This window comes from Opisthorchis viverrini, assembly GCF_000715545.1.
Source record: "Opisthorchis viverrini unplaced genomic scaffold opera_v5_391, whole genome shotgun sequence".
In the NCBI taxonomy this organism is placed as follows: Eukaryota; Metazoa; Platyhelminthes; class Trematoda; order Opisthorchiida; family Opisthorchiidae; genus Opisthorchis; species Opisthorchis viverrini.
Genome location: NW_008752049.1, coordinates 208,797 through 234,337, shown reverse-complemented (window position 1 = coordinate 234,337; position 25,541 = coordinate 208,797). Strand labels below are relative to the sequence as shown.

The following is a 25,541-nucleotide window of genomic DNA, read 5'->3' as shown; positions in this document are numbered from 1 at the left end:
CCTAGCATACTAGCTTGAGTACTACTCACCTAAGCTAATCCAAATACAAAGTGTTGCTCGTATGAGGTCAGCTTAGTCCGTGCCCGGAAGAGATAAGCGCACCGCTACTCCCAGTGCCAACGAAAGTGCCAATTAGTCCATTGATGAGAATGAACCCGTGGATTTGATAAGTAGTCAGTTGTTGAAGTTAACTATCTGTAGTCAGACCTATCTGCTCTATTTCATTGTTTTCGCTTTCACTCTACTGGCTCTAATTCACAATTTTTTCACACTTCAGAACGTTGGTTTTTATCTCCCCGAGTCCGCAATTAATCTGTCGGATTATCTTCGCCTCCAGAGGCTCGGGGCCCGATTTCGTTTGCATTCCCTCTCATTTATGACGAACGTACATTATATCCTTCACAGCCGATACGTTTCGCGCCATGCCACAAGCACAATCCATTATTCGGTTTTTCATGTGGCCGTTTAGCTCTGAACTGTGCTTGTTTTTGACACTCTCTTCGCTTTCATTAATTTTATGTATACTGGAATCAGTGTGGTTTCCGGATACCGTGCCTGAGGACTCAGTTAATGTTCCAGACGTGGATGGCACTCTAGGCAATGCATCCGACGTTGACCCAACAGATTTCGACCGTTCCTCTGCGGAGGCGAAGTCATTCTTGTTCTGGAGTGTTAACACAAAGATATTCGTCTCGGCAGTATTGTGTCTCTTCGGTGCGACCTTTATTGCCGGAAAAACACTGTATTGTGTTTTCTTTGGAAAGCTTGCAGAGACGGAAAAGAACCAGTTGACTCGAATGCTGTTCAAATTTGTTTTCTTGCGTTTTGTCATACTTTCCGGCGCTATAAGTGTTTCCAGTCTATCAAGCTTGTTCGGATGGCTATTCTGGTTCGCTGGACTCGGACTCTTGAGGTCTTTTGCAGCCATAGCGGCTGTTCGAACAACACAGTTTTATGCCTCTTCCCGAATTTCTCAGTTGGAGTGGATTCGCATTTTCTCCGTCCTCACCTTTCTTGGGATCGGTAATGGCTTCTTGTTGAAAATGGGACTTTCCTATCGTGCCTTACTGGCCGATAGCGGTGTATATTCCAAAATTTCATCTATGGAGAATCGACTACTTACGGGAGCCCTGAAGCCACCCACTGCTCTTGGAGTTCTCATCTCAAAAGTAACGGGGAACAAGGAAGCATCATATAACACGGTCGATATTGTGGCCTACATGGTGGCCGAATCAGTCCTTCTTTTTTCCTCTACGATGCGATTGTTTGGCGATATGACAATTCAGGCTTATGATCGGTGGAAATTGTCTTCCGGCGGGAGTTGGCCACAACAGGCCTTAGTTTCGTATTACCTAGATTTTGTTCACGTGGTTTTCTACCACACTGCGGAAATTCTGCATTATCTTCATCTGCTTCTTTGGAGTCGAATCTTCTCGGTGGCTAGTCTCATCGTTTTCCTTCACACCCGATCTACCTACTCCATGTTGGCAACGCGTATTCGTCGGCACATGTCATATCGGAAGCTCGGTAAATTTATAGCGGAAAAGTTCACTTTGTGCAAAATGGGTGTACCAGTAAGTACTCTCTTTCCTTAAGCTATTGACATGGCAATGTAGCTCTGCACATACCTTATTTCATAGTATTGTTGACCTTGACTATCGATTTTTCCATCTTTGATCGAACTCATAAGTTACTGATACCACGTGACTTTTCAGTAGTGAGACTTCTTTGTTGGCACATATGGGTTTGACGACCGTAGTCACCTCAATCAAGGACCACTCACGGAGAATGGTTGACAGTTATGTGTGACGTCTCTTGAATGTATTTTTACTGGTCATACAGCCAAATAGTGCAACACCGGAGGCATGTTTTGCGATAAAACAATAAACTACAAAAGCTAGCAAGCTGATTCTCTGATCTCCAAAACAAGGATCATCTGAGCGAGAGTGCCGTCGTGACCCGAAATAATCGTTGCCGGAGAAAAAGATGGGACCATAATGTCAGGAAGGCCACTCTTGCTAGTACCGCTTCGATTGGCATTACAAACTGCCTTTCGAGTTCAAACTATATATTCGATTTGCTTGTAGGTACGGTTCTTTCAGCAGAACATCGTTGGCGTGTTGAACAGACTTGCGTGCATGTTCCCACCATATGAATAGTCAGCATGTTGGGGTAAAGTTAGCGCAGCTGCGTGAGATGTCACGACTCAGGCCAAGTCAATGTGTTGAACAGACTTGCGTGCATGTCCCCACCATAAGTTAGCGCAGCTCCGTGAGATGTCACGACTCAGGCCAAGTCAAAGATGTTCAAGAGGGTTTGAATTCTTCTCACCACAGGAATCAGGCACATATGAGTGCAAAACAAAGCAAGACGGGTAATGAAACTCCACAACTCACTGCATGATTTGACTTCTAAAGAATGTAGTTCGTCTTTGGTTAGTCTACGCTTGTAGTAGTGCATGATAGCTCCACGGCGTTCCTCGAAATTTCGGATGCAATGAACAAAACTAAATGTCTGCTAACTGGCTTCCGGCTGTCAAGACTGTCTATGAATTCGACAGGATTGGTCAGCTGGCGCTTCGGGTTGTGAGTTGAATATTATAGTGCAGCAACATCGGGCCTTATTTCGATCTGAGTGGCCAAGTCATGTTGTCCTCTGTTGATTGTACGCGGAATCTTGTTTTTGGATGAGAAATAACTGCTCCTAACTAATGAGTACCGATTACGGATAGTCCAGCTCACCTCTCAGGATCCACTCAGTCCTCTAATCTCGGAAGGCTTGTTGCCCTAATTTGCTCAATGGCCAATCGGTCTTGGAAAAGCTCCCAAAAACCGACCTCATATAGTGAGGCTCTTATTAGAGGGATTTCATCGTTGAAATGATTATCTCAGTTCATTGAATAAGCCATTCTCAGAAGGGATTCTCTATCTTCTTCTGAAAGCGTATTTTACGATTGTTAGATTTTTTCTGCAGGGGGACCGATTAAAATTGTTCTTTCTCTGGAGGGGCTTACCACCAAAAATGTCTAGGGTTAAACACAGGTGGCCTTCCCAGAGGGGGGGGGGTGAACGTTGTTCGTCGTCTTTTGGTGACTTCTGCAAATCGGGACAACTGAATCTGGAGTCAGTCAAAAGAAGTCTCTTGTGATCGGTAGCTTCTTGTGAATGTTCCATTTAGAAGGGGGTAGGTAGATCACCAAGAGACCTTTCATTGTGAAATCCTAGGACGAAGTCCCCTCGAAGCCCCAGAATTTAGCGGTGCCCACCTGGGAAGAACATGATGTTGAGTGAACGATGGTGTTAGTATGTACTCCAGCCATATCCTGTATGTGTTGACACTTGGTTTAGTGCTCGTAGGATCCGCCAACGGGGGACTACTTTCGGTTGGCCCAATCTCGTGAGCTCTCCAGGGATGGGCTTGCGGAAGACATTGTTTGAACGTCCGTAGCTACCTCAGGCACAAACTTGGTTGTAGGGCAGTTTGTCAGGTTAGTACGTGGCATTGAAATGTGAGCAAAATCAACGCACTGGTTTCTAGTCGCCGTATAGGGGTGTGTAGAGTGGTTTCTGTTGAAAGTTGGGCGTGGTCTCTCAGATGGTATCAAGTGGTCGTACCAAAGTGGTCGATTTTGGGGAAAGGACTACTGTAATAACCTGGGTCGCTTTACTATGATATTGCTGTACAGACTAGGATTCATCAAACATAGTGTGACCTGTCTATTTGCACCGAATAGAACCAGTTCCCCAGACCATCCTCCTGATAATGGTCGTTTTTCGGTTCCTCACATTTTTAAATAATCGTAAGTGGTAGTAGTTTTCCCCCTTTCGACAAAACAAAGCATGTGGAATTTCACTAAGGGTATACCATTAATATTAGTTCTACGAATAATTGTTTTGGGCTCGCCAATCATTTCATTCGGGTTTTTTCAACTGCAGGATACTCCTTACTTTTTACCTTGTGACACTTTATTTTAAGGGTAAAATAGAGTAATCTTTATTGTGCCACCTACCTATGACACCAGTCCACATGAATATGATGGATGCGTTTGGTTGTTACGACAACCACTCGGGACAGGCCTATTTATCCATGTGTCAGTGAATTTCTTTGCTAATCATGATTGAAATTTTGACAGGATAGCGTACACCTATTTCTTTCTGCAACCCACGCTCCTGATGCAGCTCTTAGATCACAGTTCTCAATCCAAGGTTTTTGTGATGTGCGGGTAACACACCAGCTGTTGTTGACTGGTTTCTATTCCGATAGATGATGGAGTCATAATCAGCGTTTGTCCTAGACAAATCCCTTATGAGTGGAGTTGATCTTATGGTACTGTGATGGTTTGGGCTCCCTGGTGACCCACGGGACTAGTGAGGAATGACCAATGGATACTTCCGTCTGATGGTTGGAGCATGTGTTGTGAATTATTCCTTGGCAGTTGGACTGCGTGAACCACCATTACCCTCAGGTCAAGTTTTTGAACTGAGGGTCCTGGTCGCGCTGTCCAGGTTTGGTCCACTGACGACATTTCAGCCCACCTAGCAATAATTTCATACCACGCGGTTGCCACCCGTTTCGCCACACGTGCCTCGTACTGCAGGGCGGAAAGGTGAAAAATCTTTGCGGACACCTACTTCCTAATATTTTCCGTCAAATCCCTGTATCTCTTAACGGTCTTTTTCCGTCGGTATCAGTTATGGGCATATTCCTTTCACCCAAAGAAGTGACTGATTCCTTGTTATCGCACACCGCCTCACCTCTGCTTCTCAGATCTCACTTTCGTATTTTCATCGCATCTTTTAGTCTCCGAAATCTAATACAACTCAGATAAAAAACTGTTCTATCGCGAACTGTTGACACTTTCAGTAACCACTTCTCGCATTCATGAAACTCGAGTGCGAGATCCGAGCACAGTAATCCAGCTAATGGGATTTTCGAAAAACTAAAAGCTACCACTTGCAAACTTTAGGCTTTAACAGCCTATCTGTCGACTCTCGAGGCTGTTGGATCCCCATAAATAGCTCCTCCACAAGAACCCCCACTATCCGATGTAGTATCTATTCTTGATTCATAATTTCTGCATATCCATCAACAGACTGCAAGTCTGATTCGGCCTAAGATATCTTCTACTGAGAGCTAGCGGCTCTCCTTTCCAACTTGAATTCAGCTCTTGTCCTAGTCGTCGGAGATCCCGCTGTACAAGTAGAACGCGTGAGCTGATGGCCTTTTTACCTTGTTAAGATGTAGTGATTCGGCTTTGTATTGACCACCAGTTGTTCCTGAGTTTAGACCTAGACGCCATTGCGCTCTCTGGCTACCTCCACTACTTAACATAGGTGTAAATTAACTACGTGGTGATTATCTACCAATGGTGAGGTTGTATTTTTGACTGTTCGTCTTTTTAGACCACACAGTTCGATTCGCATCATGTTACCATTCTGTAAATTTACGACGAATTTCCCGGAGGAGACCTGAGGAATAAACTATCCTTTTGGCCTGGTTAAATGAGCTTATCAAGATAGTTTACGTTGAGATTAAACACCCAAACCCTCGTGATTCAGCATTCTTAGTTAGGGCCACTGCACATGACACGAAACCCTGAATGTGGTGTTTCTGAGCACCCACCAGATGAAGGCTGGAATTCACAACAGTCGCTGTCCGTCCCCTGTTCGAGACGTTTTCTGCCTTCGGACTCTGAATATATTTTAGCTATAAGGTGTGTAAAACGTGGGCGCAACTGTGTGGATACAGGAACCTGAAGGAATAAAAGCGCCTTGAAAGTGGGCAGGCTGGGGCTTGGGTTTGTTGATATGTTTGAATGCCCTGGCAGTTGAATAAGCTGTGATTGTACAGTGACATAATATAGACACACCTAAGGTCCAGGCCCCGGAGTCGAATATCGTTTAAGACAAAGGACTGTCTAAAAAACCCTCGTAATAACAGTCTTGCTTTATGGCTGTGAAACTTGTTCCGGGCGGTTTAAAGACCTCAAACGTCTTCAAATATCTTTTCACCGATGTCTTCACAGCATACCAAGCATTAACTTGCTACAGTATATAAGTGATGGGATGTTCCGTAAGCAGGTACTAGGTAGTCAGTCGGATTCGTCTGAGTGGCTGTGAATGTAGCTGGGGCATCCAGTAGGTATATCGGACTGTGCACCGAAGAAAGCCGTATTTTTTTACTCGGAGCCCTTGTTGGTGAAGATTCAGTGTAGGCACACCGCAAGGCATCAGCTCGAAATGAAAGCGGTAACTGTCGGGATGAGTGATGTGAGATATTCGAGCTCTTCATGGTTAGGTCTGCTTATTTCCTTTTACGTGTGGTTTGTCAAATGTCGTGGCAGTTTGACACTATCTATTTTTTGAGTTCACCGTCCCTGAAAACCAGACCATCAGTCACTTATTGGCTGCGGTTGCTTGGAAACCGAGTTATCCTCACCTTCACGTCACACTAGTTAGGCTTACCTACAATGGAGTCAATTTAGAAGGAAGTGTGACCTCCAAGGAACGTAAAAGTATGTTGTCTAGTCTGTTGATGTAGCATTTAACCATTCAAGCTCGCACATGTGAATAATTCGCGATACAGCATAATCGAGATCTACAGCCCGCTGACAACTTTAACGACCAGGTCCATGTTTTACTGGCAGCTTTAGAGGTATTGAGGCTAATCAATGGAACGTATCAGTTAGGATAAAACTCATCGCCAAACGATAGATGTACTGTTGATACCAATCAGGTATTTGTCACGTTATCAGTAACTAATGGTTTTGGTATGGTGACCTTGCAAAAAAGATGCTCTTTGTAAAGATGCAATTCAGTACTGAATGTCACCGAACCTCAGTCATATGAGAAGTTACTGGCACGTAAGTCTGCGTTAGCGTTTCCAGTCATGAACGGTTCGACTTCGTGTATATCGGAAATTCGGGGGCATACTTTTGCGCGCACATGAACCTGTGTGAGTTCGATATCCGTAAATGGTCCACGGAGCCAGCGAATAACGGTAAAATGTTTCTCGTGACATTCAGGCATCCTCTCTCTGCCCTACACGGGGATCAGATGGCAAGTCAAAATTCCAGTTTAGCTGGCACTAACAAAAGCTCTTCCAGACTGTTTTACTTGAATGTCTTGAGGGTTGGTTAAGAGCTATCATTATTGAGTAGCTGGAGCACGAATTTACTGACCGGAAGATCCGTGATTCGAACCCGACCTCTGCCTCTCAACTTCCCCTGTCTAGGCTTGGGCAACCTGGCAGTATCCCAGCCCTCGTGCTTCCTTCGGGTAGCATGGCAGCTAGGTACCGGAAGGGTGTTACAGCTGAACGGTTTATTTTCTGTTATATAATTGGGTGTAAAACTGTAGAGCTCTATAAAAATCTGATGTGGAGCCGCGATCACAAAACTTATTCCAGGGGCACCTAAATTTGACAATCTACTCACAAAATGTAAAAACGGTGTATTGATGTGTGGATAAACTACTCTAATTTATTCATGGATGATAGTTTTCGTGTCCTTTTGGCGATATTTTCGCAGTCTCTTTTCCGTTTTTGGGTTACGTTGACCATCCTATGGATTCCCTGAATCCGGAGAATAGCAAAGCACGTTGTAATGTTGGACTTGCCCCTCCATTGTTTTTTACAATAAATCATCCGTTCGTGGTGAGCTGAGGCGAAATGAAACAATTAATCTATCGTGCCTGTTTACCACTAATGCTTCCTGGCATTTAGCTTTGTTCGTTTGCCAGCTTATTTTGGTTCAACTGTCGAACAATCTCCTTCACTTCAATGTTGGGACAAATTTAACAAGTGTGGTTCGTCTTGACCGGTAGAACAACTGTGAGGCAGTTGACCAGGATAATCTTACATGTCTGATGAATAGCCAAAGAACCGCGTCAGTGATCATTCTAGACCCCCTTAGAAAACTTCGATAGTGGGGAAGTGTCTGTTTTTAAAAAAAATCATCGCATCATTCATAATCCAAATAGTCTCGCACCTTCTGCGGCACTTTGCTAAAGTGTGTCGCACTAACTTGTGCCACGTGCCCTGACTGTTTTCTTCGGAAACATTCATTCTCAATGGCACTTTTTTCCAGGTGTCGGATCGCGAAAAAACGAATTCCGTCGATCTACCGCCTGAAAATACAGGAGAGATTTCGAACACAAACGAGGAAACCCCTGAGGAGGATCCAACGGTGTGCGCAATTTGTTGGGAACCCTTGGTCGTTTGGCGGCGTCTACCTTGCCGCCACGAATTTCACGAGTTCTGTCTCCGGAATTGGTTGGAACAAAACTCTACCTGTCCTACTTGCCGTCGTGAACTTGGTACCCCAACAGTACCCTCGCAATCCGCTCGAAGCGCACAGCAAGATCAGGTTGCTCTTGGACTGCTCCTTCGCAACTTAGTTCGTCGTGTGGACACCAGAATCAATCAGCAGCGTCCTCTGAATACCCCAGCCCCTCCCTTTCGTCCCGGAATGGCTCCACAGGTTGATCGTTTCGGCGGAGTTGAGAACCCCGTCCGTAGTCTTTTTGCTGCAACCGTTGGACTGAATCTGGGTGTCAGCATAGGTTCGGCGCCGATCGTCTCGGCGGCTGCGCAGGCAGCTGCTCGCGACGCTGTCCCCGGCGGCACATCATCCAGGAACATCTCGTTGCCCGCCGCATACACTCCACACCAATCCGCGGGTGGACCCATCACTACTGCGGTGCGCTCAACTAGTTTGCCGGCAGCAACCCAAAATGTACCTCAACGTGTAAGGCTGTATTTTACCCATATGATTTTCCTCGTCCACCATTCGGTCCATATTTCTTTCTCATGTCACAGTTCAACATGCGATGCTGTAAAAATCCTGGGTTGTTTCCCAACTTATAGATACATATGTGATACCTTACGAGATCTGGTTGTTAAAACATTCGTACTACATTTTTAGCGCGTCGTTCCATTTGAAAGATTGTTCATGGGAAAAGAACCAATCCATGCCTGCTGTACCCTTTATGGAATTCACTATTTCATCTGTACTTTAGAGCTAATTGCACCACTGACTTATTGAGATACCGAAATGTCTTACGGTATTCTTGTCAGCAACAATTAGTCGTCTACGTGCACGTTATATTGCAAAGTGCCCACGATATCGGGTGAACTACCGATCTGGTAGTGCCAGTGTTGGCATTACCGTCACTCATGGTTTTTGAGAAAGCATTCGACCATCGATCACAGCTATTTTACTCTTCTTGATATCAAGTTCTCTCATCCTGATACTCTCAGATGCGTTGAACTCAGTCGGTTTAGTTAGCTAGCTGGTTCGTTTATGATCTGCGTTGCAACTGTCTCGCTCGCGTTGGATAGGTTTAATATCTACCTGCGCTTCATTCCATCCTATCTTTGCCCTGATAATCTGTCTTCGTATGCATTGATTGGTTAGTCGTTTTGCCCTTTCCGTCCGTCACGAAGTGACTAGACATTACCATGGTGTGACGGTCTGTGTGCCTCGGCGACCCACTGAGCTACACTGGGGGTATCCGTGCGAAACTCAGTCTCTCATACCAATTCGCTCAGTGGTCCTCCAGCTTCGGGGTTAGAACATGTGTGGGGAGTTGTTCTGTAAAAGTTGAAACACACCTGGATTTCCCGCCAAACACCGCTGCCTTTTGAATCAAAGGGTTAGGTTGAGGACCCTAATCGTTCTCCTGTTTAGGTGTGTGAGCCCTGGTAGTATCCCAGCCCATGAATTTCACACACAATCTCATTCCACATTGGCCTTCGTGTGATCCCATCAACTGGATTGCCTTACTCGCATACAACAGGGCGGTTAAGCGAAAGTAGGCTACAACACATACTTCTCTCTCTCCCACCCCATCACTGAATATCTCCTTGCAGGCCTGCCACTTATGACTGTTGACTCCGTTCGACCTACATCAGGTTTTGGTAGCGACATCTGCTCGTGATCCGGCCCCTACATTCTCAGGCATCTCGAACTCAATATTTGAGACTCGACGCCCAGGCTATGTGGCCGGTCTAAATGGCCGCACTCTGAAGCAAGCAGGATAACAAGTCACTATTGTCCTCACAGTGGACTCGCTTGACATTCATGTGTACTGTGGAAATGGTTAAGCTAACCGCCTCATCACCCTCCACTGCTCAGATTTCGTTGTGATAGCCGGAGATCTGAGTGCACAGGTTAGCAAGCTTTGTTCATCTGAGACTCGATTGGGCTCGGAACGTGGTGAACGATTGTTTCAGTTGTGTGCTGACCGCAGGGTGTCTATATACAGTACTGACTTCTGAAATAAACAAAGTCATCTGTCGACATGGTGTACTCCAACGGTGTGCCGGCTGCGAACTCAATTTGATCACATTACCGTCAGTTACCGATGGCGCGGATCAATAACTGACTATCGCTCGTTTTAGAACAATTGTGGGTTTCGATCAAGCGCTCGTTCGGAATCGCTTCTTCGTTTTACACGGCTGCGTAACATGTGAACAAATGGCTTGGCAGCTGAGAGACTGGTAAATCCTGATCTTAGACGAATTCACGAGAGTCATCTTCTGGAGTCTGTCTCAACTGCTCCACGACCAGGTGTGAACTCACACATGGACGTGATGGCCATCGCTTTGCACAGTACTGTGAGTTTTGCCGGTGATACGGCGCTACGAGGCCTACTCATGCACTGAATATTAAACCGAACAGTGACACTGGTTAAATTTTGTTGATGTGTCCTTGCCGGTCCCGAACATAACCTTGTTGATCTGAAATATGCAGACGATATCGTCCTCACCTTTGAAGAGGACGAGAAAGCTCAGGTGATTTCGGATGAACTGACCAAAGTCATTCTGTCTTTTGGAATGCATTTTGCGCACTGCCAATTGATGTCAGTGGCGTTCTTTCTGTCATTCTTTATCCAGATTGTCTGAAAGTGTCTGGATGTGTAGATACCTCGGAATGATTGTGATGGACTAGCACGAAGTCGCTTCCCCATCCGCTTTTCTCCACAAAATGGCTTTCAAATAAATCGCAGCGGTAAAGGAAAAAAGAAGCAAGGCTTTCTCTGCCGACTGCAAGGACGTATTTCACTATTGCTACTCAGCCAACCGCTAAAGTACTCGAAGTGGATATTCCGCGCTGTTCATTTTACGCTCGGCCTGAAATTGGCCGCACGGCGGCTTCAAGAAACGTTTTGCAAGTATCGCCAGCCATTCCATACTCTCTTCATAAGCGTGACGAGGGTCTTCGCCTCTATCAACCAAAAACTACTGTAGACGGTGCCTTCCAAATACGAATGTCTGCCAAAATCCGTCAGTTTTCTCCGAAGCTTACATGACGGAACGAGAGCGGGGATGCAAACGAATGGTTCGACTTCTAGTGATTTCCAAATCTTGTAGGACGGGGGTGCATCCTCGTCTTCAGTCTCTACCTACCGACCATCGTAGATGCGGACTTTGTAAACGAGTGCTACTGCATGGTTTGAATATCGGCTTGATGAATCTGTGTTCAGGATTAATCGTTTTGGTGCAAAGAGTTTTGTCATCAGACATTCTCATGTCTAGGAACAACTCTGTATTGTTCGCGCATACGCGTTATAAACTGGAACGCATTAGGACGGACGAAGTTTGTGGACCGCTACGGGGACTTTCGCTATCTCAAAAAACATCGCTGACTTCGGCGTCGACCGTGAGCTGAGACTGTGTTGCCAAAGCTACTGTCGTTTTTGGCAAACCCAAGTAACAGGTAGGGAGAACAGGAGCCCGCGATTGGAGACCAAGCTGCACATCTTTAGGGGAATCGTCCTGTCGGTCCCTATATACAGTATTCAAACACTGCTCGTATGCCAGCGCAGCGTTTGATACTCGAACAGCTTGCACGTGCGCTGACTGACTGGTGTACACTCACTGAATGCGTACCGGACCCGGATCATCGTCATACGGTTCAAGGCGGTACTTGTTGGTTACCATACATGTATGCCTCGAGTGCCTCTGATGGGTTTGCACGGGGTCCAGTGCGTCTGTTCACCGCGCATGCGGCTGGACGCAAACCGCATGTATGTAGCGTAATCTATTGTGCGCACGGGGTCCTTCAATGTGGTTCAATATGAAATGTTAGTCCGGAAACCGTTGCTAACCCACCATATATGTGGACAGGAGCGACATTCATTTTCTCGAATTCGTACGTTTGATAGACAAGTGAGTTCCAAATTTAATTCTCATTCGTAATTGTGCTTTTGTATCTTTACTTACCTTCACCCTCCGACACTACAGGATGAAGATGTGAACACGGATCCGAACTCTCAAGTTTTGCGCCGGTCGTTTCACTTCGATGGCTCACGTTACTTTTCCTGGCTGCCTTCCCTTCATGTTGAGCTTTCCGAGGTGAGAAATCATTCTTGAAGTTTTATAGTGTTCTTGTTTGATACAAACGTTCATCTTTTAACCCGTATGATCGTTAGAACGCAGCTCCAAGAGGTATCGTCTGAAACAGCATTCCGATATTGTATTTATGGTCTACGTTTCTGAAGCGCATGTTTTGCTGCTTTATCTTATCCATAATGCGCCGCCATCTGTTCTATGCTTACTTACCGGAGATAATACCTTGTGGTCTGTGTTGGACTTAGTTCGGGAGATTTCGGAGACCGGTCCGAAACGAGCAAATCAGAAATAACGAGTCCAATATACTTTTGTTGTTTTATGCACTAGAAATATCCATTCTTTCAGTAAGTAGTTTGTTTCTTGGTTCGATGACTTTAGACCATAAAAATTGCACTCAGTAGTCTTACCAGTGGTAACTTTGTTATAGGTGAACGTACTCATCCTTGGTTTCGATTCAGTCACCAAATTTCAGCAGAAGGAAATACATGTAGTAAGCAAACGTATTTCCGCGACATTCCTCTGGCTTTTGCAACGGATTGGCCGTCAAGATGAAAAAGGCGAACAGAGAACCACCATGCATGCGCAATAGGGCCGTTACTATCACACAATAGTTATCAGACAAGGAAGTTTGTTCCATTGTTTGTCAGGAATTATTGTGTTTGGAAGGGGTATCAAAAACTTACTCAGCTTGCATCTTAGAAACAATTTCCTCCATTCAAGTGAACAGCTGGACTGTATCTTTACCACTGCATGGTAGTTGTTCACCCAGTCGAATCGCTCTTATCCTTACGAGGGGTTAAAATTGCTTGAATTGATCCAAACGGATAACGTCAGTGACGCAGGAAAGCCCCTCTAACTCTCACAGTCCTCAGCAAAGAATGTACTCTCAATTTACTGCAACAGCTTGCAACGCTCACGGATAAGCTTTTTCAGTGCACGCACTGAGGTCGCTGAGAGAGAAAAGAACTTCTGCAGCTAAGGTACTGGGTCATGCCCCTCCAACGTATCCACCCAAACGATACTCTTAGATGTTTAGACGCCGTCATTGCAGCCATCACGAGATAAATACACTTTCCATCAAATGAGGCGAGCGTTGCTCTGATATCATGCATCCAGCCAAGTGGTGTACCGACAACTGAACATTCCCTCGATCATGGACATTATACATTTAGCCCACCCATTCAGTCAAACTTCCCCGTGACTTTTACTTGTCAAATTGAATAGACCTCCGGCTTGTGTGATGGTAAATAGATCTATGACCCGTAATAAAGTTGCCCTGGTTGGCCTGTCGGTTACACTTCCCAGCTCAATGTGCACCAGTGGCACATCTCTACTGTGCTTCCGGTACCTTTGTTCGGACAATTGTACTGCATTATTCCTGAGATGGAACCAATAGTGCGGGTACCGGCAAAAGCTCGCTTATTGAACGCCGAAATTTGCACGCCTATACAGAATCCGAGCCACTAGCGTAGTTTTCCGGCCGTCCAATCCACACACCGCGTTTTCTGACTGCTGGACCGATGTGAGTATCTATGTAGGGTGCACGCATCATTGCGTGAGGAGCCACCGGTAGTGCTTCCTCTGGACTTCCTGACAGATTGCACTCAACCCTCTTTGCGACGAGTCAGGAGCTCCGAAACACCGCGTGTCAGGTTGTCTTCGGGATGTGACACAGACAGACCACCTGGGCTGGATCAAACCGTATTTGCTGACTTGGCAACGAGTGCGGACAAACAATCAAGTCCTCCGTCTTAACCGGAACGTTCCCGACAGCATGAGCCAAGTACCGTCGACTAGAACTTCGGGGTTAATCGTAATTTGGACCACGACATACTTTACCCACAAACATAGGCATTTCATGGGAAACAACAAATATCGTGTTTTAGATTTTAGGTCATTCGAAATGCTATCTGCATTCGTCTTTAGACATGTTTAAAACGCAACGTAATGTACGATGCTTAGTTAGGGCAAGATACGGGTAATGACTAGAGCACTTTCTTACTCAAGTTGCCACTCACAAATTTAGAGTAAGTCAGCGGTGAACTCGAGCTTCGTTTGTCATTCCATGTCTAAAAGAATGCTTCACGCACCCTAAGCTGAACGTATGTAGGAAACTGACGAGGAAAACTCATACCCGGAGGCATGGCGATTATAGTCCTAAGTGGTAGAAACAGCTCATTTTTGGTCGCTCGTCAACCTTTCAAGAGGATAGGTAAGTAATCGTCACCAGATACAAGATCAAAAAGGAACTTTACCTCAGATGTAACGCGCTACCCATAGGGCTGCTGAAAACTGACAGCCTACGGGCATTTTTTTCCAGCCAATGCACAACGATATCGATATCTGAAATATCATACCAGCTGAAACATGAAACGGTCTCGCGCAGCACACTCAGTTGAAAGGTGCATGACAAACGAGAGCTTCAGCTGGAATTCAGTCGAGTTTCCCGTTAAAACCAAATCAGTATGTAAATGAGAGTATTTAGCCAATTCTACCTCACTTATAGAAGCAAGAGAATTTGGTGTTTATTCAGCGAATAACGTAGTGCTATGACTCGCCCTTCCAATACGTGACAGTAGGTCATCAAGAATGCATCCATAGCTTCCAGCAGTAATATCTTATAGACTTTTCGTTTACTGGAGTAGTACGTCAGATACCTACCATATACTGGCAGCCAGTCTAGCACAGGAAACTCCCAAATAAAGCTGCTTCCCACAAAGTTGTAAGACAATCCTTGCGTTGGCAGATACTGAATCCAGGGTTACCAGGAACTTAGCCAGACCTCTGAATGCAGCCCATAGAATATTTTGTAGTGCTACCAGTCCCAAATCATGGGTCAAAACTACAGATTTACCCTCTGGCCATGAACCGTAGAGGTTTGAGAACGTGTGCGAAGCAGGCATTGGCTGATTCAGCGGTTGTTATCGTCCTAGATCACCGGGATTTTTTGCTTGAATGGATATCCCGTTAATAGTTGCCTCTCCGTGGTTCGTATGACAAGGAAGAAGTCTCACAAGCGAGAAGTTTATGCTTACGTTCCAACTGACTGTAGCTTTGACATCATCGAAGACAAGTTTTACGACTCCCTGAATGCCTTGTTGCGGTGAGCGAAAAGCTCAGATTTCGTTGTGATAGCCGGAGATCTGAGTGCACAGGTTAGCAAGCTTTGTTCATCTGAGACTCGATTGGGCTCGGAACGTGGTGAACGATTGTTTCAGTTGTGTGCTGACCGCAGGGTGTCTATATACAGTACTGACTTCTGAAATAAACAAAGTCATCTGTCGACATGGTGTACTCCAACGGTGTGCCGGCTGCGAACTCAATTTGATCACATTACCGTCAGTTACCGATGGCGCGGATCAATAAAATTTGATCAACCGTCAGTTACCGATGGCGCGGATCAATAACTGACTATCGCTCGTTTTAGAACAATTGTGGGTTTCGATCAAGCGCTCGCTCGTTCTCGCTTCTTCGTTTTACACGGCTGCGTAACATGTGAACAAATGGCTTGGCAGCTGAGAGACTGGTAAATCCTGATCTTAGACGAATTCACGAGAGTCATCTTCTGGAGTCTGTCTCAACTGCTCCACGACCAGGTGTGAACTCACACATGGACGTGATGGCCATCGCTTTGCACAGTACTGTGAGTTTTGCCGGTGATACGGCGCTACGAGGCCTACTCATGCACTGAATATTAAACCGAACAGTGACACTGGTTAAATTTTGTTGATGTGTCCTTGCCGGTCCCGAACATAACCTTGTTGATCTGAAATATGCAGACGATATCGTCCTCACCTTTGAAGAGGACGAGAAAGCTCAGGTGATTTCGGATGAACTGACCAAAGTCATTCTGTCTTTTGGAATGCATTTTGCGCACTGCCAATTGATGTCAGTGGCGTTCTTTCTGTCATTCTTTATCCAGATTGTCTGAAAGTGTCTGGATGTGTAGATACCTCGGAATGATTGTGATGGACTAGCACGAAGTCGCTTCCCCATCCGCTTTTCTCCACAAAATGGCTTTCAAATAAATCGCAGCGGTAAAGGAAAAAAGAAGCAAGGCTTTCTCTGCCGACTGCAAGGACGTATTTCACTATTGCTACTCAGCCAACCGCTAAAGTACTCGAAGTGGATATTCCGCGCTGTTCATTTTACGCTCGGCCTGAAATTGGCCGCACGGCGGCTTCAAGAAACGTTTTGCAAGTATCGCCAGCCATTCCATACTCTCTTCATAAGCGTGACGAGGGTCTTCGCCTCTATCAACCAAAAACTACTGTAGACGGTGCCTTCCAAATACGAATGTCTGCCAAAATCCGTCAGTTTTCTCCGAAGCTTACATGACGGAACGAGAGCGGGGATGCAAACGAATGGTTCGACTTCTAGTGATTTCCAAATCTTGTAGGACGGGGGTGCATCCTCGTCTTCAGTCTCTACCTACCGACCATCGTAGATGCGGACTTTGTAAACGAGTGCTACTGCATGGTTTGAATATCGGCTTGATGAATCTGTGTTCAGGATTAATCGTTTTGGTGCAAAGAGTTTTGTCATCAGACATTCTCATGTCTAGGAACAACTCTGTATTGTTCGCGCATACGCGTTATAAACTGGAACGCATTAGGACGGACGAAGTTTGTGGACCGCTACGGGGACTTTCGCTATCTCAAAAAACATCGCTGACTTCGGCGTCGACCGTGAGCTGAGACTGTGTTGCCAAAGCTACTGTCGTTTTTGGCAAACCCAAGTAACAGGTAGGGAGAACAGGAGCCCGCGATTGGAGACCAAGCTGCACATCTTTAGGGGAATCGTCCTGTCGGTCCCTATATACAGTATTCAAACACTGCTCGTATGCCAGCGCAGCGTTTGATACTCGAACAGCTTGCACGTGCGCTGACTGACTGGTGTACACTCACTGAATGCGTACCGGACCCGGATCATCGTCATACGGTTCAAGGCGGTACTTGTTGGTTACCATACATGTATGCCTCGAGTGCCTCTGATGGGTTTGCACGGGGTCCAGTGCGTCTGTTCACCGCGCATGCGGCTGGACGCAAACCGCATGTATGTAGCGTAATCTATTGTGCGCACGGGGTCCTTCAATGTGGTTCAATATGAAATGTTAGTCCGGAAACCGTTGCTAACCCACCATATATGTGGACAGGAGCGACATTCATTTTCTCGAATTCGTACGTTTGATAGACAAGTGAGTTCCAAATTTAATTCTCATTCGTAATTGTGCTTTTGTATCTTTACTTACCTTCACCCTCCGACACTACAGGATGAAGATGTGAACACGGATCCGAACTCTCAAGTTTTGCGCCGGTCGTTTCACTTCGATGGCTCACGTTACTTTTCCTGGCTGCCTTCCCTTCATGTTGAGCTTTCCGAGGTGAGAAATCATTCTTGAAGTTTTATAGTGTTCTTGTTTGATACAAACGTTCATCTTTTAACCCGTATGATCGTTAGAACGCAGCTCCAAGAGGTATCGTCTGAAACAGCATTCCGATATTGTATTTATGGTCTACGTTTCTGAAGCGCATGTTTTGCTGCTTTATCTTATCCATAATACATCATCGAAGACAAGTTTTACGACTCCCTGAATGCCTTGTTGCGGTGAGCGAAAACCTCAGATTTCGTTGTGGTAGCCGGAGATCTGAGTGCACAGGTGAGCATCTGAGACTCGATTGGGCTCGGAACGTGGTGAACGATTGTTTCAGTTATGTGCTGACCGCAGGGTGTCTATATACGGTACTGACTACCGAAATAACCAAAGTCATCTGTCGACATGATGTACTCCAACGGTGTGCCGGCTGCGAACTCAATTTGATCACATTACCGTCAGTTACCGATGGCGCGGATCAATAACTGACTATCGCTCGTTTTAGAACAATTGTGGGTTTCGATCAAGCGCTCGTTCGGAATCGCTTCTTCGTTTTACACGGCTGCGTAACATGTGAACAAATGGCTTGGCAGCTGAGAGACTGGTAAATCCTGATCTTAGACGAATTCACGAGAGTCATCTTCTGGAGTCTGTCTCAACTGCTCCACGACCAGGTGTGAACTCACACATGGACGTGATGGCCATCGCTTTGCACAGTACTGTGAGTTTTGCCGGTGATACGGCGCTACGAGGCCTACTCATGCACTGAATATTAAACCGAACAGTGACACTGGTTAAATTTTGTTGATGTGTCCTTGCCGGTCCCGAACATAACCTTGTTGATCTGAAATATGCAGACGATATCGTCCTCACCTTTGAAGAGGACGAGAAAGCTCAGGTGATTTCGGATGAACTGACCAAAGTCATTCTGTCTTTTGGAATGCATTTTGCGCACTGCCAATTGATGTCAGTGGCGTTCTTTCTGTCATTCTTTATCCAGATTGTCTGAAAGTGTCTGGATGTGTAGATACCTCGGAATGATTGTGATGGACTAGCACGAAGTCGCTTCCCCATCCGCTTTTCTCCACAAAATGGCTTTCAAATAAATCGCAGCGGTAAAGGAAAAAAGAAGCAAGGCTTTCTCTGCCGACTGCAAGGACGTATTTCAACTATTGCTATCAGCCAACCGCTAAAGTACTCGAAGTGGATATTCCGCGCTGTTCATTTTACGCTCGGCCTGAAATTGGCCGCACGGCGGCTTCAAGAAACGTTTTGCAAGTATCGCCAGCCATTCCATACTCTCTTCATAAGCGTGACGAGGGTCTTCGCCTCTATCAACCAAAAACTACTGTAGACGGTGCCTTCCAAATACGAATGTCTGCCAAAATCCGTCAGTTTTCTCCGAAGCTTACATGACGGAACGAGAGCGGGGATGCAAACGAATGGTTCGACTTCTAGTGATTTCCAAATCTTGTAGGACGGGGGTGCATCCTCGTCTTCAGTCTCTACCTACCGACCATCGTAGATGCGGACTTTGTAAACGAGTGCTACTGCATGGTTTGAATATCGGCTTGATGAATCTGTGTTCAGGATTAATCGTTTTGGTGCAAAGAGTTTTGTCATCAGACATTCTCATGTCTAGGAGCAACTCTGTATTGTTCGCGCATACGCGTTATAAACTGGAACGCATTAGGACGGACGAAGTTTGTGGACCGCTACGGGGACTTTCGCTATCTCAAAAAACATCGCTGACTTCGGCGTCGACCGTGAGCTGAGACTGTGTTGCCAAAGCTACTGTCGTTTTTGGCAAACCCAAGTAACAGGTAGGGAGAACAGGAGCCCGCGATTGGAGACCAAGCTGCTCGTCCTGTCGGTCCCTTGTACAGTATTCAAACACTGCTCGTATGCCAGCGCAGCGTTTGATACTCGAACAGCTTGCACGTGCGCTGACTGACTGGTGTACACTCACTGAATGCGTACCGGACCCGGATCATCGTCATACGGTTCAAGGCGGTACTTGTTGGTTACCATACATGTATGCCTCGAGTGCCTCTGATGGGTTTGCACGGGGTCCAGTGCGTCTGTTCACCGCGCATGCGGCTGGACGCAAACCGCATGTATGTAGCGTAATCTATTGTGCGCACGGGGTCCTTCAATGTGGTTCAATATGAAATGTTAGTCCGGAAACCGTTGCTAACCCACCATATATGTGGACAGGAGCGACATTCATTTTTTCGAATTCGTACGTTTGATAGACAAGTGAGTTCCAAATTTAATTCTCATTCGTAATTGTGCTTTTGTATCTTTACTTACCTTCACCCTCCGACACTACAGGATGAAGATGTGAACACGGATCCGAACTCTCAAGTTTTGCGCCGGTCGTTTCACTTCGATGGCTCACGTTACTTTTCCTGGCTGCCTTCCCTTCATGTTGAGCTTTCCGAGGTGAGAAATCATTCTTGAAGTTTTATAGTGTTCTTGTTTGATACAAACGTTCATCTTTTAACCCGTATGATCGTTAGAACGCAGCTCCAAGAGGTATCGTCTGAAACAGCATTCCGATATTGTATTTATGGTCTACGTTTCTGAAGCGCATGTTTTGCTGCTTTATCTTATCCATAATGCGCCGCCATCTGTTCTATGCTTACTTACCGGAGATAATACCTTGTGGTCTGTGTTGGACTTAGTTCGGGAGATTTCGGAGACCGGTCCGAAACGAGCAAATCAGAAATAACGAGTCCAATATACTTTTGTTGTTTTATGCACTAGAAATATCCATTCTTTCAGTAAGTAGTTTGTTTCTTGGTTCGATGACTTTAGACCATAAAAATTGCACTCAGTAGTCTTACCAGTGGTAACTTTGTTATAGGTGAACGTACTCATCCTTGGTTTCGATTCAGTCACCAAATTTCAGCAGAAGGAAATACATGTAGTAAGCAAACGTATTTCCGCGACATTCCTCTGGCTTTTGCAACGGATTGGCCGTCAAGATGAAAAAGGCGAACAGAGAACCACCATGCATGCGCAATAGGGCCGTTACTATCACACAATAGTTATCAGACAAGGAAGTTTGTTCCATTGTTTGTCAGGAATTATTGTGTTTGGAAGGGGTATCAAAAACTTACTCAGCTTGCATCTTAGAAACAATTTCCTCCATTCAAGTGAACAGCTGGACTGTATCTTTACCACTGCATGGTAGTTGTTCACCCAGTCGAATCGCTCTTATCCTTACGAGGGGTTAAAATTGCTTGAATTGATCCAAACGGATAACGTCAGTGACGCAGGAAAGCCCCTTTAACTCTCACAGTCCTCAGCAAAGAATGTACTCTCAATTTACTGCAACAGCTTGCAACGCTCACGGATAAGCTTTTTCAGTGCACGCACTGAGGTCGCTGAGAGAGAAAAGAACTTCTGCAGCTAAGGTACTGGGTCATGCCCCTCCAACGTATCCACCCAAACGATACTCTTAGATGTTTAGACGCCGTCATTGCAGCCATCACGAGATAAATACACTTTCCATCAAATGAGGCGAGCGTTGCTCTGATATCATGCATCCAGCCAAGTGGTGTACCGACAACTGAACATTCCCTCGATCATGGACATTATACATTTAGCCCACCCATTCAGTCAAACTTCCCCGTGACTTTTACTTGTCAAATTGAATAGACCTCCGGCTTGTGTGATGGTAAATAGATCTATGACCCGTAATAAAGTTGCCCTGGTTGGCCTGTCGGTTACACTTCCCAGCTCAATGTGCACCAGTGGCACATCTCTACTGTGCTTCCGGTACCTTTGTTCGGACAATTGTACTGCATTATTCCTGAGATGGAACCAATAGTGCGGGTACCGGCAAAAGCTCGCTTATTGAACGCCGAAATTTGCACGCCTATACAGAATCCGAGCCACTAGCGTAGTTTTCCGGCCGTCCAATCCACACACCGCGTTTTCTGACTGCTGGACCGATGTGAGTATCTATGTAGGGTGCACGCATCATTGCGTGAGGAGCCACCGGTAGTGCTTCCTCTGGACTTCCTGACAGATTGCACTCAACCCTCTTTGCGACGAGTCAGGAGCTCCGAAACACCGCGTGTCAGGTTGTCTTCGGGATGTGACACAGACAGACCACCTGGGCTGGATCAAACCGTATTTGCTGACTTGGCAACGAGTGCGGACAAACAATCAAGTCCTCCGTCTTAACCGGAACGTTCCCGACAGCATGAGCCAAGTACCGTCGACTAGAACTTCGGGGTTAATCGTAATTTGGACCACGACATACTTTACCCACAAACATAGGCATTTCATGGGAAACAACAAATATCGTGTTTTAGATTTTAGGTCATTCGAAATGCTATCTGCATTCGTCTTTAGACATGTTTAAAACGCAACGTAATGTACGATGCTTAGTTAGGGCAAGATACGGGTAATGACTAGAGCACTTTCTTACTCAAGTTGCCACTCACAAATTTAGAGTAAGTCAGCGGTGAACTCGAGCTTCGTTTGTCATTCCATGTCTAAAAGAATGCTTCACGCACCCTAAGCTGAACGTATGTAGGAAACTGACGAGGAAAACTCATACCCGGAGGCATGGCGATTATAGTCCTAAGTGGTAGAAACAGCTCATTTTTGGTCGCTCGTCAACCTTTCAAGAGGATAGGTAAGTAATCGTCACCAGATACAAGATCAAAAAGGAACTTTACCTCAGATGTAACGCGCTACCCATAGGGCTGCTGAAAACTGACAGCCTACGGGCATTTTTTTCCAGCCAATGCACAACGATATCGATATCTGAAATATCATACCAGCTGAAACATGAAACGGTCTCGCGCAGCACACTCAGTTGAAAGGTGCATGACAAACGAGAGCTTCAGCTGGAATTCAGTCGAGTTTCCCGTTAAAACCAAATCAGTATGTAAATGAGAGTATTTAGCCAATTCTACCTCACTTATAGAAGCAAGAGAATTTGGTGTTTATTCAGCGAATAACGTAGTGCTATGACTCGCCCTTCCAATACGTGACAGTAGGTCATCAAGAATGCATCCATAGCTTCCAGCAGTAATATCTTATAGACTTTTCGTTTACTGGAGTAGTACGTCAGATACCTACCATATACTGGCAGCCAGTCTAGCACAGGAAACTCCCAAATAAAGCTGCTTCCCACAAAGTTGTAAGACAATCCTTGCGTTGGCAGATACTGAATCCAGGGTTACCAGGAACTTAGCCAGACCTCTGAATGCAGCCCATAGAATATTTTGTAGTGCTACCAGTCCCAAATCATGGGTCAAAACTACAGATTTACCCTCTGGCCATGAACCGTAGAGGTTTGAGAACGTGTGCGAAGCAGGCATTGGCTGTCTGCAGCATTCTAGAAATGGAATGGTGTTAGGACATCCCATCCAATGCGTGGCTAGGTATTGATGGTCACTCTGAATCCCTCAAGTGCCAAATAAAATTTATCACGTCAAGATTTTTGGTACACGCACTATAAATGTATGACCGTCGTTCACCAAAGGGTGTGGTGTTTTCTCCGAACTCTTGTTTGCGAAGGATTCTCTTGGGACAAGTCGCCCACTCTCGAACAGTGCTGGGAATTTTCTGCTCACGCAGTTTTCTGGTCCATACGATTCTCTTTGCACATTATGAGAAACCCTACAGGACATGGAACATAACAGGTCCCAGTGGGGAGCATGCTATCTTTTTCTGGTTGGACTGCTTAGCTGAAGTTTTTTGCCGTTGCATGCTGGAGTGACGTCGTGTAAGGTTCATAAATGATATTGGGTGCCGTCTCACTCTGATATGATGTTCAGATGCGTTCATCGTGGGAATGCTACAACATGTAGGAACCTCGGTCTTGTTCGTTTTCTACACTGACAAGGCTGCTTTTATCAAGTCCTAACCCTCTCTCGTTCCACTCCTTAATAAAGCATTGTTTTCTCCATTGTCATGCTACACTCAAGCCCCACTGTTATTGCCACCAGTGTATTGCCCTCAGTGGTGGTTATGAGGATCGTGCACACGTAACAGTTTTCGACAGCTTTGGTAACCCTACCCTTAACTTATGGACCATAGTTTTGCTCATCACGTCAGTTCTTAACGACGAATGAAACTCATGGCGACATATGTGACTGAAACAGTTCTACATGTGGACGCCATCTGGTTAAGGACCAGAAGAATGACCGTGATTGGTCTGAATATGGACCGATATCAAGCGAATATCTTCGGCTCGACTTCCACTACGAAGATTCTAGCTCGATGTTGTGGGAATTTCTGTTGTCGCCATATACATACATCAATGATAATCTCCCATTTTCCATCAAAAACTATCTCAAGCTTTCGTGCGTTTGTATGCACCACGTTGGAAGGATCAGGAGGTCAAAGACCTGCAGAGCAGTTGTAAAACCACATTTTTTCTAACCACCGTAAATGGGTATCCATCGGCAAAACTCCACTCACATTTTTATTTGTTTTTAGTGTGCAAAATAACGCTGCAGGAAAGGGAAGCTTCTGGCCTTTCTGTGAAGAGGAATGTTCCTTCTTCACTAAATCATGTTTGATAAGGCACATCTGTCCACTCGTGAAAGCCTTTTGTGAATATTTCAGTCTACACGACCTAAATCATTAGGTACGAATTGTTTTGATCTAGTTATTCTGCTTTTACTGTCCATGTATTATACTTAAAATCAAGGGACAGTGCGATGGCACTCTGATTAACGAGTTAAGGGGACTTAAGTGAAAAAGTTTGAGAATCGCTGCTTCCAATCAGCGGTACATTAATGTGTATCCTGCGCTGTGATCGTATCGCATTATCTACCCCAAGCGTTCGCCTTGCCATGATAGGTCTGCATTCTGACCTACTCACTGCCACATTGAATTCCTAATGCTAAATGACTAAATCCATGCTAGGGCATGTTTGACTTCCCCAACGGGATAGGATTATTGAGAGCGAAACAGCTAACTTGGTGTTTACGGCATCAACCGCATCAGCGACTTTGGCATCTGATGGGGCAAAGTGTTGTTCTTTTACTGGGCTAATAATGTTTTCTAACCATAAAAACCGATCATATATAGTGTTTTCAAACTCAGATCCCCACGTCGTGCCTTACGCAATATGTGTAAGTAGTTTTAGCACCATGTAGGGCATTCATCAGTGTGAATCCCTATCGCATCTGATTTTTCGGTAGTAGTAGTAGTAGTAGACGCGTGTTCCCATACCAAAATCTTTACATACTTTGGGGTTCACCTCATCAGACTGGTACTGTCCTTGGCATGATTTCGAATGAGACGTTTCTCCCTTTTCTCCCATATTCTCCTCTTACTCTTTCGCATTCATAGCTTGCATTCACTTTTTATGTTTGTGACCATGCTCTTCAAAAATAAATGATAATAAGATAGTAGTAATAGTCTGAGTGCAACAATCCCGATGCAGCGGAAAACGCGTATGGAAAAGCTCCTTTCTACTCAGTGCCGAGTACTACGCAATGTGGTCAACGATTCCGCATTTGGCAAAATTGTTCGGGATCTCAGCCTTCCGATCCGAGTCCATGGTGCATGCGTAAGCACCAAGGAGGAGCTGGTGGCTGCTTGGGGTGATAGTCTGCACAACTTCTTTGACGGTCGCGGTTTACAAGAGTTGGTCACTTCGCCTCTCTCGAATCGATGGCTCGTATTCCCAGAACGAGTGTTTCCACGGATATTTATCCGCGGTATCCAGCTCCGATGCAACCTGCTTAGGACGAGAGTTAGAAGCGCTCGGCATGGTCATGGTGGCCAGACGATCTTATGTCGTGGAAACTGTGGCCAACCGGAGAGTTTGGTG

General features: G+C 45.6%; 4 protein-coding genes across 4 annotated transcripts in view; 1 reads left to right on the top strand and 3 right to left on the bottom strand.

The window, feature by feature from the left end:
- Window positions 1–262: 262 nt before the first annotated feature.
- The window catches only part of T265_10644 (hypothetical protein), a gene marked incomplete at both ends in the record, with an annotated part of 29,754 nt that continues 4,475 nt past the window's right edge, over window positions 263–25,541 (top strand). Inside the window, 3 exons of the mRNA XM_009177088.1 lie at window positions 263–1,574; window positions 8,087–8,746; window positions 20,063–20,173. Of these exons, the coding sequence (XP_009175352.1) occupies window positions 423–1,574; window positions 8,087–8,746; window positions 20,063–20,173 (1,923 nt within the window). The remainder of the gene's footprint in view (window positions 1,575–8,086; window positions 8,747–20,062; window positions 20,174–25,541) is intronic.
- Window positions 12,809–12,991, bottom strand: T265_10647 (hypothetical protein; the record flags this gene model as incomplete). The annotated part of the gene is made up of 1 exon (XM_009177090.1): window positions 12,809–12,991. One exon carries the CDS (start codon window positions 12,989–12,991, stop codon window positions 12,809–12,811), a length of 183 nt encoding a protein of 60 aa, XP_009175354.1.
- On the bottom strand, window positions 20,625–20,807 carry T265_10646 (hypothetical protein; the record flags this gene model as incomplete). Its single annotated transcript, XM_009177089.1, has 1 exon — window positions 20,625–20,807. One exon carries the CDS (start codon window positions 20,805–20,807, stop codon window positions 20,625–20,627), a length of 183 nt encoding a protein of 60 aa, XP_009175353.1.
- T265_10645 (hypothetical protein) overlaps window positions 21,775–25,541 on the bottom strand; it is a gene marked incomplete at both ends in the record, with an annotated part of 33,307 nt that continues 29,540 nt past the window's right edge. The window contains one exon of the mRNA XM_009177087.1: window positions 21,775–21,854. Within this exon, the coding sequence (XP_009175351.1) occupies window positions 21,775–21,854 (80 nt within the window). The remainder of the gene's footprint in view (window positions 21,855–25,541) is intronic.